This window comes from Papilio xuthus, unplaced genomic scaffold (assembly GCF_000836235.2).
Source record: "Papilio xuthus unplaced genomic scaffold, Pxut_1.1 DF824888.1, whole genome shotgun sequence".
Lineage (NCBI taxonomy): Eukaryota > Metazoa > Arthropoda > Insecta > Lepidoptera > Papilionidae > Papilio > Papilio xuthus.
In genome coordinates, this window is record NW_013533761.1 from 1384146 (window position 1) to 1398756 (window position 14611).

Here is a 14611-nt window from a genome sequence, read left to right on the forward strand (position 1 = left end):
AAAACGTATTCGTAGTCTATGTGTTCTTCCAGAATCTTCTACATCTATGTAAATTTCAGCCAGATCCTTGCAGCCATTCTGAATATACTTTCTACCAAACATCCATCCTAATATTCGCATTTATAATGTAAGTAAGATGCTATGTTAATTAATCAACGGCTCATTAAAATAATTATGTTATATTGTTTATTTTGACTCATGATATATAAGGTGGTTCATACATTTTTATTTCATTATGAATGGCAATTTATTTTTAGCGTCAAATTTCTGTTGTGGGCGGCCCCGGCACTATCTCAATGTAAACGCTTTCCACGATGTTTAATATAACAACGTGAGTCATCTCTAATCTGTATTTGGTGGATATCAGTTTTATGCGCTTCTTTTTTAATTAAATATGGCAACAAACTAAATATACAGTTAGTTTTCACTGTAGTAAAGATTGAAAAGATATATAACAACACATATATATGTCTTTTCAGTATCGTGTACACTTCGGCATTTTAATATAATCTTGAGATGCCTCATTAATTTTCCCATTCCCTTCTCTTTTAATCGCTATCTTCTGTTCAATAATGTGCTTATTTTTTTGGACTTTAAACTAAAATGTAATGTTTTCTATTTTTTTTTTCAATTTTCTTTGTTCGATGAATATTTTTTTTTACAGATTATTAATAAATTATTACATAAATATGTGATAAGACGTAAACGCATGTTAGTCATAAGTTCCGCGTTTATTTAAAGATTTTAGGTGAGAGATGTCTACGTGATCTAGAATGTTTCTACGGAATGTTTTATGATAATTTTAGGTCGTGAGGCGATTAGGTCGCTATTTAGATGATTCATCTTTATTGAATATCACTCGATATTATCAGTTATTATTCACAATATCTAAATATATATGTATGTAAAATCTTCAATAACAAATTATTTTTAAGTGTATGATAAAGTTTGAATTATTAGAAACGAGAATTGGACTATCTGACAAGATGTACTTTGATACTTTGATATATATCCGACAATGTAAAAAGTTTTTACGTAAATCTAGAAAAAAAAGAAGGAAAAAAAGAAGAATTACGTAATATTTTTTTTTAATTTCGCTGCCGTGACATACCTATTTCAATAAGGTAAAAATGAGTGGAATATGTATGTTTAGAATGTTTAAAGCCAGTATGAGGTCACTGTCTCTAAAAAAACACTCGAAGAAGTTCTTAAGTATTGGGTGCGGCCGAATAGCATGCCGGGCGCGTTCACGTAACTCGCATGAATAAATGAGCACTAGATTTATTTATTGTGTGACGTCACACGCCATTGACCCCGTCTCAGATACCTCACTATTGTCTAGCCTATTTGATAACTAAGTTAGTGACCATATACGTTTAGTTACCGTTGGACGATGAATCGTATTTTCCCGTTTCCAAAATTCTGTACCTGGCAAATTTGAGAGACCAAAATTCCTGTATAAAACATATCGTCATCCCTCTCAATATTTTGACAAAATAGTGATAACGTTAGCGTGTATAAAGCTATCTTGGTCTCGGAAACCTACGATAAAACTTTAAAATTTAACGTCACCGTTAAACTCCACCGCCCTAACACTGAAACATATTGTTATCTCTTTCTTTCTTTAAGATAAAGACGATGATAGTAAACAAGTCCCTCGATACTGGAAACTCACAATAACAGTACTATTACAAAAAAGAAATTGTTACAGCTAGACCATTTAAAAGGTTTCATTTTATTGGAACTAATCGAACTATTGGAAGTTATTTATACACTTCGTTATATCTTTTCTTAGTTTAAGAACATGTTCTGGTCTAAAAACAAAAACGTTTATTACTTACAAGTGAAATAGAATAATAAAGATACGAAATAAAAATTTGGGTTTCATCTTAATTTTGTATTCCTTTTTGCTGTCTGTTGTTTAAAAAAAATACATAGATATATAACAATTTATAAATGGCGTCACATTTATTTAAAAACATAATGTAAGTGCTAAAGGTTGACGATCTTTTAACATGACGTCAGATCTAAAATTAATATTGTAATACTGTTTATATTGTTATTTGAAAATCAACTAAATATTCACTAAGAGTATTAAGTACCAATATAATATTTTAGACTGTAAAAATACTAGTTAAGTACATTATTAAAAAATAATTTATTGATTTTATGAAATGGTTTTACGAACTACTAAATATTATTATTGCAAACTTCATTCAATAATACATTGTATAATATTCGAACATTTTGTCCTGAAACATTGAAGATATTCCGTTTAAATTCGCTCGCATTTTTAAGTGAATTCTTTCTGAAGGTACACGTTGCCTGACACTTATCTACAGAGTGTATCGAGATGTGAGCGCCTGATTAAATTTCAATGTTTTTTCGATTTCAACAGTACCAGTTTTTGTGCGTAATATTGTTTCTCTTACGATTCGACAGCGCAGGATATTTTTCAAGTAACCCTATGACATTTCAAGGAAAGAAGCGACTGAATCTTATGTATTACCTTACTAATATTATCTTACATCTTACTAATATTATAAATTCGTATGTTTAGATGGATGGATGTTTGTTTCAATGTATCTCGAGAATGGCTGTATGGATCTTGCTGAAATTTGGCATATATGTAAAACATAGTCTGAGAGAACACATAGGCTATTAATTAAGGTTTATAAGTCCGCGCGGACGGAGTCGTGAACAACAGCTAGTAATAAATGCAGTAAGCAGCTGAATATAACAGAATGAATTACGAAGAGAAAGCGCAGAAAATAGATTAAAGAAGCCAAACAGCTAGCAAGGTTAATTTACCATCGTAATGTTCACTGGAATTTTTAAGAATCGTTTAATATAGAGCAGTCTTTCCCAAAGTGGGCGATAACGCCCCCTTGTGGGCGCTGCAGGTCTCAAGGGGGGCGGTAAGAGACCCAGAAAGAAAATGGGGGCGTTGTGTAGAGGCCTGGGGAGCCTCCTAGACGCCGACTGTATGAGCTCTCGACTCTCAACAGCAATAATTAATTAATTTAATTTGAAGTTATAGTGGTTTTTAAATATGTGAAAATATGGGGGCGCTAAAAAAATATTTATTCTCAATGTGGGCAGTAGACAAAATAAGTTTGGGAACCACTGATATAGAGCATTGTAATGATTAGACAATGTAAACAGACACATTAACATCATCTCGCTGCAACGGCCAAGGATAGTGAGCGCTAAACATTAGAACAAACCTGACGGGTGACGGCTTCTAAAAACGGGTTTTATACATTGTTAATCTCATGGCTATGAAGATCACACGAATCTGAATAAATTCCTTGAACGTACAATATTTAAACGAACCTTATTTTAATAAAACACAGTACATTATAATCAACATTGTTATAGAAAATATACCTAAGAAAAAAACTAAATAAACATACGAACTTTTTTTAACAGAATTCAAAAAGGAGGAGGTTGTTAATTCTTCTGTTTTTAAGGTTCCGTACCTAATAGGATAAAACGAAGCCCTTATAGGATCACTTTGTTGTCCGTCCGTCCGTCTGTCAAAACCCTTTTTTTTTGTTACTTCGTAACTCCATTCATGGATGACCGATTTTCACAATGCTTTTTTCAGTAGAAAAATTAGCCGTTCTTGCGATGCGTAGTAACATTCATACAAACAATCGCATTTATAATATTAGTAACTACTCAATACTGTTTAGATGGACAAGTGTCACTTTGTTTAATAATATTGATACAACAATCGAGGGTAAGTCCTTCTATATTAATTTTTCATTCAATTAAACAGATACTTAAAATGTGTTATGATAAGAAGCTTTTAAAATGTCTACTTTTACATAGAACAATAATGGAATGCATACTTATCAAGGGACTTCCATTAATTTTATGATAACCAAAGACAATAAGCAAATGTTCTATAACCTCTTTGGTATCTCCATGAATAACCTTTTCGTTATTTCTGATTAGTCTGGTGGTAAAATATCGTCAGCCTGTCCTTTTCCCTGCAGGGATCGGCACATTATGCACTACTCTTGCATACATCTCCATCAGCCTTCATGTCTGAAATCACTCCCTTCTTACGCATGTCCTCTTTCACATAATCCTCTAGTACTTTCTTCGGTTTCTTCTAAATTAAATTATTGACTTCATCTATAGTATTTCTATGCTCGTTACCACTTTTTTTTAGATCTTAAATATTGTTTGAACGCAATAGATTACCTTTATCTGTGCCAAATAATTGGCGCTGAGACGTGACATTGAGGTGCAAGGCGATATAAATAGAGATATCTCTTTGTTTACGAAAATAAATTCTCTGGGTTAAAGAAATAATGAAAATGGAAATGGCAAGTAGGACAAATATGACAAATAAATTGATATTGTTTATTTCATGCCACAAAAATGCGCTGTTATGCGTAAATTGCGTAACAGCATTTTCTAAGCTACTATTAACAAGCAACTTAAAAATAGCAGGAAAGGTAAATGGATGTATTATCCACTATTGCATTAGAAACTTGTACGACAGTCAAATTCGTGTTACATTGAAGTAGGTGACTTCAATGTAACACGGTACAAATTCCTTGACGATTCGTGCCAATGCCAATTTTCCTCATTTAAATCCTAAAAATCTCATTGCGTTTTAATATGTGTTCAATCTATTCTTTTGTTTATTAAAAATGTAAATGTTCAATGCTCACTTTATTAATAATATATTTATTTATGGCTATTATTTCTCAGTTATTCCTTACAGAGTTGGAATTGGACATAAAATGTATTAATGTTCTCCACTTAAGATTACAATGTACTCGAACGGCGACAATTTTGTCGACGTGATGGATCTACACGTTCGTTGATATAATTTTTGTTTATCAAAAAACAATTGTTGTCAATATAGCTTCGCATAAATCTTAAGAATGTGGTAGAGTCTATTTATGTCTAGTGAAAGTAACTCTGAATGTTGGTAGTTAAGTTAAAACCCAATAAATTTATATTAAAAAGAATCTTACATCTTTACATGGATGGATGGATGGATGGTATCTCTAGAACGGATGAATGGATCTCGATGAAATTTGGCATATGTATAAAACATAGTTTGGAAGAACACTTAGGCTACTAATTAATTTAATTGTTGAGTCGCGTACGATCGCTAGTTGACAATAAATTTTAAGATAACTGCAACGATAGTAACAATATATCGCGGCCACCAATAAAACGTCGAGGTAAGCAAGAACAGTTGAATGTTATTTCGGGAAATTGGCTGGATGTGGTCCAAAAGCTGCGTGAAACGTTCCCGTATTCGCAATCACGCCGGTCACTTCGCTCTGAGTCAATGACACGTGAGTAACACGCTTCCCATCAAGATGAGTTTACACCGCAAGTTCCAAGTGGAGGCGATTCCGTGGAACAACTATTTTTAATCAATGCCACTATCCCCCATTCTATTTCTGATACTACCTGAGAATTGCAAGAATTATGCGTATGTTCAAGTATATTTTACTGGGAATATTTATAAGAAAATCATGTAGGAAAGGAATTGTCGGTTTTTTTCCGGGTGTCATGAAAAACCAGTCCTGTTAAGTCTCAAATTAGGGTTGGTCGCAACAAGAAAAATATTATTGCAAAGATATATTTCAATAACTACTAGCAATTTTTATTTATTAGATTTTTTCCGCCAAAAACGGTCTAACAATTGAATACGTACAGGCTTATTTAGCGTACCTAAATTGTGATTATTTGATTTACTAATTAGATGCATATATTTTCAAAGGTTAAACATGGAACATAGTTCAACCCTGGTCAGACTGGACGATACCAATGAAAAAATTACTGACCTAACTTGTTCCTTTTCCGTTGCATCTTATGTCATTAGCCATAACATGTATAGGTATTCTGTGTTCTGCTTTGTTTAAGGTTGATTATGGTTGCTTGGATCTAAACGAAGTTACCGATATTCATGTCTTTCCTTTCTTATTAATATCTCGATGTTTTCGTGTGGCAATATTAAATGTTTCATCATAATCGCTTCGATAATATTGTAGGTGCTATTAAAAATTGTGTAGCGTAGTATATTAAAAAAAGTATTGTTTTTTTTTCACCAATGGCATGGCAATTCAAATAGCTTGAGTTTAAAGTCACGCAACCCTGCAACCTTTGTAATGATGCATACGATATTAATATGAACAATTATATTACATAATATTAGTTTCTCATGCAAAATATTAAGGACAGACTGAATTTATGAAAATAATAACGCGAGTACCTAAAAAAGTGTAGTCCACAACTAAATCATACCCTGTGAATTAACCTCGAATTTCTTTGTAAAACATTCAACCTCTTTGATAGCACAACAAGGTTTTATACCGACAAGAATGTCTAACTGGCCACTTGCATTCGACGCCGTGGAAAAAAGATAAGAAGAAGAAACAATCGGGCATCACCAAGGCAAGGTTAAGAAAGTAGTTAATTTCTGGAAGAGCGAGTTAATAATGCTGATAAATACTAATTGAGGATGCAGTTATTTTTTAAGTGATGTCGATTTTTCAATAGAAATTGAACTAAACATACTCGATATAAAACACCTTAATAAATTAGAATTAATTCGACTGACGATGAACCCATTGCGGTTTAGTGGTTAACCACAATATTGTATCTTTTTGATATTTTTCTTAAATATTTACTTTAGTACATTGTTGTTACTAATTAAACAATAGAATATAAAAATAGTATTAATGGACTAATTAAACAAAGCGATACGTTTATGCCACCATAGAATAGTGCCCTTGACAGTAAATCATTGCTCATTAGGTCATCACGGATGCCTTGTATACCACGAAGTATGTATGTGTTGTGCTTAGTTGTAGTGCCAGTTCAGGTAAAAACGCGTCAAGAAATATTCACTGAATTCTTCACTTAAAACTAGTGTCACGATAACTAAGTATACATGTATGTTGACTCGAAATGCCAACATTAAAGTACATTTTAATAGAAAATGTTCAACAATTTTATATGCGCATAATAATAGCGTTACGTCGTCGTCTCTGCGCGCGTATTAGCATTATCTGTGCGATTGTGATGTGTAAACAAAACATCTGTTTTATTGACGTTGTATGAAACTCTTAAAACTCTTAAGGCGATGTTCGAGAGCAAATCCTTTTGATGCAAAACAGCGCGGCCCTGCGCGGCGACGATTCGTTCCGCAACGATAAGGAGATTATTGGGTCGTGCCGCAAAACGGTTGTATTTTTGTTTCTATTTTGGTTTAAAGGTAAATGCGGTGACTTAAATAAACCCATGCAGCTTTACCTGCCCAAAGAAGCGTTCCCTCGCAGCCGCCATGCTCTCGTTGCGGGGCCCATCGTGTTCGTCCGTGGTTCCTGCTGCCTGACTCTCCGCTTCCTGCGTTGCGGGCGCTGGTAGGGTCGTTTGCGCCAGCGCCGCGGCCGGCGCGGGCCGGTCGGAGGCCTCCTCCGCCACGATTACCACTTTATGCACTCCTCTGTCCCCCTTATCACCACTTAAACCGTTAGTCTTATCACTAGAATTCTTCGGCGGCTTTTCGTTTCTGCCCTGGCTCTTCGGCTTCTTGGGCTGTTTGTTTTCGTCGAAGCGATCGCTGGCGCAGCACTGCACATTACCCATGTCGAGGCGCGAGCATGTCGCGGTCGCTCGGTCGGTCGTCGGTCGTTCGAGGCGCGTCGGCGTCGGCGCCGGCCCGCGGAATGAGCTCGCGCGGCGGTGCCCCGGCGTCGCGGCGCCCACCCGGCACGATATTTTCGACGTGAACTTCCGAAACGCGCTGACCGCCGATTACGCGGATGCCGTCCGCGAAGGATCTCACCCGAAAGCCGGGCCGCGCGCCGTCCGCGCTGGCGTCATCGCGCCCGCTCCCCGCCGCCCGCCGCCCGCGACTCCGACTCCGCGCGCCGCAAGGTCAGGGCGCGCTCATTGTTCCCGCCGCTGGCCGCTGACTCCGGCGGCCCGCGTACTGTTTGCTTCTGCTCAGCTCCGGGTGGCCGCAGCCGTGGCAAGTACAGCAGTGGTGGTCCCCGGCTCCGTGGCGCCGCGACGCTATCGATCACTCAATGTTTGTGTCTCGCTGCCACGGAAACGGGCTCGTTACAGGTGGCAACCGGATATTTACAATACAAAATAATTATTAATGCGTAAACACGGCGTAGCGTAAACGTAAAACGAGGAAACTGTTCGTTAGATCGACGTGGTGGCTCCGCCTCGGAGTGTTATCGTACTCCGCGCCGCCCGCCGCCGCCGCGCCGGTCTCAGTCGGAGGCTGATAGCGGTGCATGTCGCCTAGTGCGACACATTGAATACAAAACATAACATTTATTCCATTATGTTTATAAACTCAGTCACGTCAATAATAATTAAATGCAAAAAAACCACACAAACTTCACATTTACAATTAAGACTATCAAAACGTTATTACAAAATTATCTTCGCTTCTTTTTAAACAAGCGAAAAAACACATGTTTTTAATTAAGCGGTCAAGGCAAATTTAATTACGTGTGGGCAAATATATCTTTATCTTTTATTCTGAATGTCTGATAATTGCTAATAGAAGTTCCTATACACGCGTAAATGTGCGTCATGAAAGATGATTCAATGACTATTATTGTATGATATATCGAGACAAACAGATTACCTGACCTATAAAATATATCATATAAAAGTTGTATTTTATCACATTTTATTTGTATAAAAATTATTACAAATTATAAGATCCTCGTATAAAGAAAATTTAAATTCTGTTACACGACCCATGGTCGAAATTGAACGAGTAAACTGAAATACCTAATGAATTCATTATGGTAGTTAGAAGTGTACTCACGTCCCAAGGGTACCGTCTGCATGCTCCAAAGCAATGTCTTTGTTAACGATAATAATTATGTTATATTCTATATTTACTAATATAACACAGTTCAAGTTTGTTCGAATGTTTGTTTGCATTACCTTTAAGGTTTAAATATTCATTTGATTATAAATATAATTAACTGCGATCTTCCGGTATTGAAACAGTTAGAAAATTCTCGTTAACTCCTTTTTTTCAAACAAACTGAAAGCCAGTTCAGGCTATTTAGTGCGATGAATTTAGGCTATATTTTAGAACTATATTCTTGTTGATTCCTTCTGTATAATTTTCTTTTAAATACTCTACAAACTTTAGAAGTGGCATAAAAGAGAATGCTTAGTTCAAAAGCGAGTAAACCTACATGCAGAGCTAGTGTTGTGCGCACACTTGGCAGTGCTCGTGTAGCCAGACTACTTTACGGAACAGATATTTGATAGACAACGCTATGGTTAAAAATAAATGCAAAACAAACCAGGCATAGTTCCTCAATGACGTGTGCCGCGGATTTATTGAGTGTTTCTAGCTCGAAAAACATAATATTTTACATCATTTTTATTTTAACACCTTTCTTTACTAAATAGTAAACGCGAATACCCGAACCATCTGTTAAATAAATTTAATTGATGGAAGAATTTAAATAATGCAAATAGTTAAGCTGGAAACTTTTAAAACGGCATATTGTACTAAATTCTTCCGAACTGCTTCAATTTAAATACAAAAAATCTAAAACTTTTCCTGGAAGTTTTAGTGAAATCTGTTCGAAATGGAACGTTGAATAAAACAAATAGTGAATCGCAGATGTTAGAGTTTTATTCTGATGGTATTGCATGGCGGAGTATTGCGGTCAGATTTCGTAACGGATGGGCCACGCTCGCTCGCGACGGTGTAACTGGGGCACGTCGGGCTCTGAGCTTTTAATGCTTTCCTCGCCGCCTCTTACACCGTAACGTAATAATAACCTTTTGACTGTGGGTACGGCTTTATAATTAGAGGCTTTGGAACATACTTGATGGATAGGAGTGCATATATTTACATGTTTTGCACTTTAACATAAAGTTTAACCGATTACGAAAGTTTCAACGTTTTTGTAATTCAAAAGATTGATGACATGATAGACTAAAATCACGACATCTCTAGTATAGTGTAGATTTCATTTTAGTTCATACCTTTATGGATTCAGTAAGGTCTGGAAATTCGGTAATATTTAACGGTAGAGCATCGTGACAGTTTCGGTGTGTAGGAGGGTCTTTCTAAAGTCGTCTTCGAATTAGGACAATAAGACTTCGCCGCTGATTTTACACACGATGTTTATTTACGTTGGATTCATTAAAAGAAGGAAGGAGTTTTAATATCAATCTTATTTGATTACACGCTTTGTTGTTTAATTATATAAAGAATTTGAAATGCTTTCATTCATTCAGAAGAAATTAGCATAAAACTTTTTATATCATGGACGATAATGTTAATGGATTTGTTAGAGATGAAAGATTTTCTTGTAATAAAGACAGAGACATAAATATATGACAGAAGTTAGTACTGAAAATAAATAATTCTCATCAAAATCAACTAATACAAATATTCTTTATTGTTACTAATCAAAAATTACCTTTTATTTGAATAACCTATTGTCGAAATAAAGAAGTAATTTTACTATTAGAAACATTTATAAAATTAAACTTTATTATCTGTGCGTCTCTGTATCCAGTTTCATAGATAAAATCATAATGTAAACCTGACAGCTTTATTGACCTCTATAAATTGATTAATTACAGTGTTGATGGTTTTTGCCGCTAGATGTCGTGTTAGTGGGCGGATGACCTAGCTAATTATCATCAGCATCTTCCTACATCCGTGGGAACTCATTAACTGTGGTAATTGTAGGGTTTATTAACTAAGAAACATATGGAAGATAGCTCTAGTCTGAATTTACAATTGTGCCAAAAGTTTAAATTGGCAGTTTAATAAAGTTAAGCTAAACGTTACTTCAATGCAAATAAATTTAGAATGTCTTTGCTATACATGAAAAGGGATGAGCCCATAGACATCCAAGCTGTTGTCAATCGGCTCTTACATGCAAGTCGTGTCAAACAGTATGTTGCTTGTAACAACCAAGTCAAACATCGTTTGATAAATTTTGATGACTTTAGACCAATTTAAGACACTTAAATATTTTGACGAAATGACTAAATAGTTTCAAAGGTCTTTTCTACTTGTCTCCATTCGACCATAAACTGGTGACCAAGACTATATTCGTTTATCGCGATAACGAAGAGAAATAACTCCTAAAGTTGTTTAATATGATAAGGAACAGGCCGTCTGGAAAATGTCGGTGCGGATTTGATCAACTTAAATTTTTGTGTCGTCAAAATTATTTCAATTTACCATTACGTGGGACGTTGCGTTTGTTCACTAGACTAACAGTAATGCTCAATTATAGATGACAGAAATTATATTTATGATTGGTGATTACGACAATTGTATCATATTGTTCAGGTACAAGCTTGGCTTTAAATTGCAGACAAACATCTTTGCCGCTGATGTTACCAGATTGAAAATATAAGCAACAGTGGTAGAGCCCGCTTTAACATCTTCGCACGAATTGGCCCGGCTCGCCCGGTGAAATACCACGACCACACAGAAGACAGGCGTGAAGTGGAAGCAATTCCGCGTTTCGTCTGATGAGTGTGCGTCCCGGAGGCCTTATATAGTCCTCTTTCCCTTCCCATCCTCTTTCTTATAAGGAAAGGATGGGAAGTGGAAGTGGACTTTCTGGATGAGAGGATGCATGGAAAGGGAAAATATTTTCTTTCTGTGCATCCTCTCCTCCGTCGATTTAAGGTAAGCAACGCATATGCAATTGCATATGTCTATGGGCAACGGTCACTTCGCTATTTCAGCGATTTCAGGTGGCCGCTCGCTCGTTTGCCACCTTATGATATAAAAAAAAAATAAAAGCAACGATTAAAAAAATCTATATTTTGATAGATGCGTGGCTTGTATATGAGCCTATCTTTCACCATCAGGTTAGTAGAGATAGTGTAAGGTATAACATTACCTCCTCGTTGTCACTTTCCTCGGCAGTGGCAATTGCGATTTCTGCATCTAAATGTTGCTCAGCGCAGTCCAACTGCTTTTCCAGTTCTATAGCTTCAACTTCTATTGATGGTGATCTTCTAAGCTCTTCTATACCCAACGAGTGGTCCCGTTCAGAACGCACGGCACGAGGACTCGGCATTTTCAACACCAAAGGTCGAAAGTTTAGGAGATTAGTCGCTGGAATAAGGAAAACAGGAGCTTTTTATTTTACATACAAATAAGATTTACACCTCTAACTACATAATTACACAAAGGGAAGGCGATTAGTTTGAGAAACTACACTTGACGAATGCCACATTAAATAAATATCCGAACGGAACGAAATACTTTTCTTTATTATCAACCACTGCATATACATTTACGAAAAATTCTATAATATTGACTGTTAATAAGTTTATAATTTAATTTGAAGACTTTAAATGTTAAATTTAATAGTAACTTAGATACAATACATAGCCCTCATTTAAAAGGTTGTTCAAATTTATTTGCATAACAAGTACGACACTTGTCGGCCTTGTTTATAGATTAGTACTAAGTAGGATGTGAGTTTAATAATGGTTATAAGTTACCTTTGTTTTCGTCTCTACTTCTATGTTTCCGTTTAGATTGACGAGAAGTTTGTATTTTTTGAATGGTGCGTGGTGAAATTGGTTTCATTGCGATTTTTTGAATACCACTGCCGGGTAGAAGTGTGGCAACTACTTTTTTAGGTTCATTAATTTCAGGGTTCTTAGTGTAAGCTCCAAAAGTGATGTCATCCGGTTCTGCGTCGATATCAATAAAACTTTCTTCAAAAAGCTCGTAGTTATCCAAATCAGAATCGAACTCACTTTTAGAACACTCGGGCTTAGATATCAGACTAGTCGTATCTGAATTGCGTCGGTAGAACACTTGTTTAGAATCAGGAGACGAGAAACTACGCATCACATTTCCTTTATTTTCAACTTCACTGTTTTTTCCAGGCGATGAATAACTTCTAGGAAGTTGACTCTTCTTTACGTTTTGCATTTTACGTTGTTGATGCTGTTGTATCCTCGTTGAAATCAAACTTCTTCCTCGATTCGTAGTTGTAGTAAGATGTTGCTCCTTACGACGCATGACTCAATGAACTGTTTGCTTTCACGTGTTGGTCTCTTTGGACACGGGATGTGACTGCAAGAGGGAATCGATGTGTAACATGTTACATTACTGTATGCGTGTTTATTCATATCAGATCATTTACCAATATCAGATGACGAGGCCGGCCTAGCGAATTGAAATCCAATATGATAAGCAACAGTGAACATGACCAACTTAAACTTGATGTTAGAAAAATCTGTACGCACCTGATAAAGTACCATAATTTCATATTATTACTATATATATGAAAAAAAGATAGCAAGGGAATTTAATGAAACTAAATTTAAGAAACTCCAATTTAACCTTACGCAAAACGTACGGAAAATAAAAACAAAGTTTAACAGACACGTGGTCTATAGTAGTAACAAATTAGTAGTAAGCTATAATTTAGCTTTACAATACAACTGCTTAGGAGGAGGCGTTGTTAAAGGCGTATCGTAGGCGAACAACTTTCTCTTATATGGAACCTTGTCGATATCAATTTTGTGACATTAAGAATTTTTTTAAAAACAAATTAAGCAACTTCAGACGAGATTGCGAGATGTGATGCATTTTTAAATCTCGATTGACGAGTTATTTAAGAAAATATCGTTTCAGTACATACGTATTAAACGAGTTCAGTTCTTTTGAATGGTTTCTTAAACAGGTAATGTGGTGCAGTAATAAAAGAGAATGTAAGAGTAACTTTCGATTCGCAAAGTGTCGCAGCGTTACAAAATTAATTGTTGACGAATTCTTATTACTAGCGGAAGTAAAGTTTGTTTGTGTTTGCAAAAACGTATGTGATAGTTGTGTTAAAGAAAAAAATCTAATGAAGTAAATGTGAGTGAGTAAAGTGTTATTTTTAAACTGAATAAACAAAATGAGCTAAAGTGGGAAAAGAAAAAAAGCAAACTTTGCAACGTTGAGATCCATAGTTCGTTTACAAGGCCAATCATTTGTGTTATATAAAAATATTGTTGTGTTTTCTAAATATCTGTCAAAAAACTTATATAATTTATAAATTCATAAAATGTGGAATTTTCCATATATTTAGCTTTATAAATGGATGTTAAAGTCTGTTCATTTTAATGTCCAGCAATCGTTTATTTTTATCAACCATCGTCTGCAAAATATTTGGACTTAATGAAAAAAAAAATTTTGTAAAGTGCCACTAGATTGTTGTTACTACAAAAGTTAAATTCATTTACAAGTACCTCAATAGATGGAGTCATATCCAAATAACATAATTGTTTTCCACGTGGACCAATAGATGGCAACACTTGGATGGCAACACTTGGATGGCAACCTTCAACTTTGAGATACTTAATTTTGTTTTCATTCTTTCTTGAAAATAATCTATCTGTGTATAAATTTTATGATATGAATATGACCATTACTTTATGGCCATTTCATGTAGTTGTTGTAAAACTTTTCTTAACGTCAATGTAGTCATTGATTTGACTAGTCATTCGTGAACTCTTTTAGTCTATCTGAACCTATCATAATCATTATAAGACATTTCTTTGACTACATTATAAAAGATATATAAATAAT

General features: G+C 35.4%; 2 protein-coding genes across 2 annotated transcripts in view; both read right to left on the bottom strand.

Moving 5' to 3' along the window:
• The window catches only part of Sarm (sterile alpha and armadillo motif), a 56244-nt gene extending 48512 nt beyond the window's left edge, over nt 1-7732 (bottom strand). Inside the window, exon 1 of the mRNA XM_013325089.1 lies at nt 7297-7732. Within this exon, the coding sequence (XP_013180543.1) occupies nt 7297-7632 (336 nt within the window). The 5' untranslated portion in view covers nt 7633-7732. The remainder of the gene's footprint in view (nt 1-7296) is intronic.
• Nucleotides 7733-11043: 3311 nt separating this feature from the next.
• LOC106126975 (uncharacterized) lies at nt 11044-13304 on the bottom strand. The gene is made up of 4 exons (XM_013324886.1): nt 13282-13304; nt 12526-13108; nt 11916-12133; nt 11044-11091 (listed from the first exon to the last, which is right to left on the bottom strand). Exons 2-4 carry the CDS (start codon nt 13052-13054, stop codon nt 11044-11046), a joined length of 795 nt encoding a protein of 264 aa, XP_013180340.1. The 5' UTR covers nt 13055-13108; nt 13282-13304.
• Between the last annotated feature and the right edge of the window lie 1307 nt (nt 13305-14611).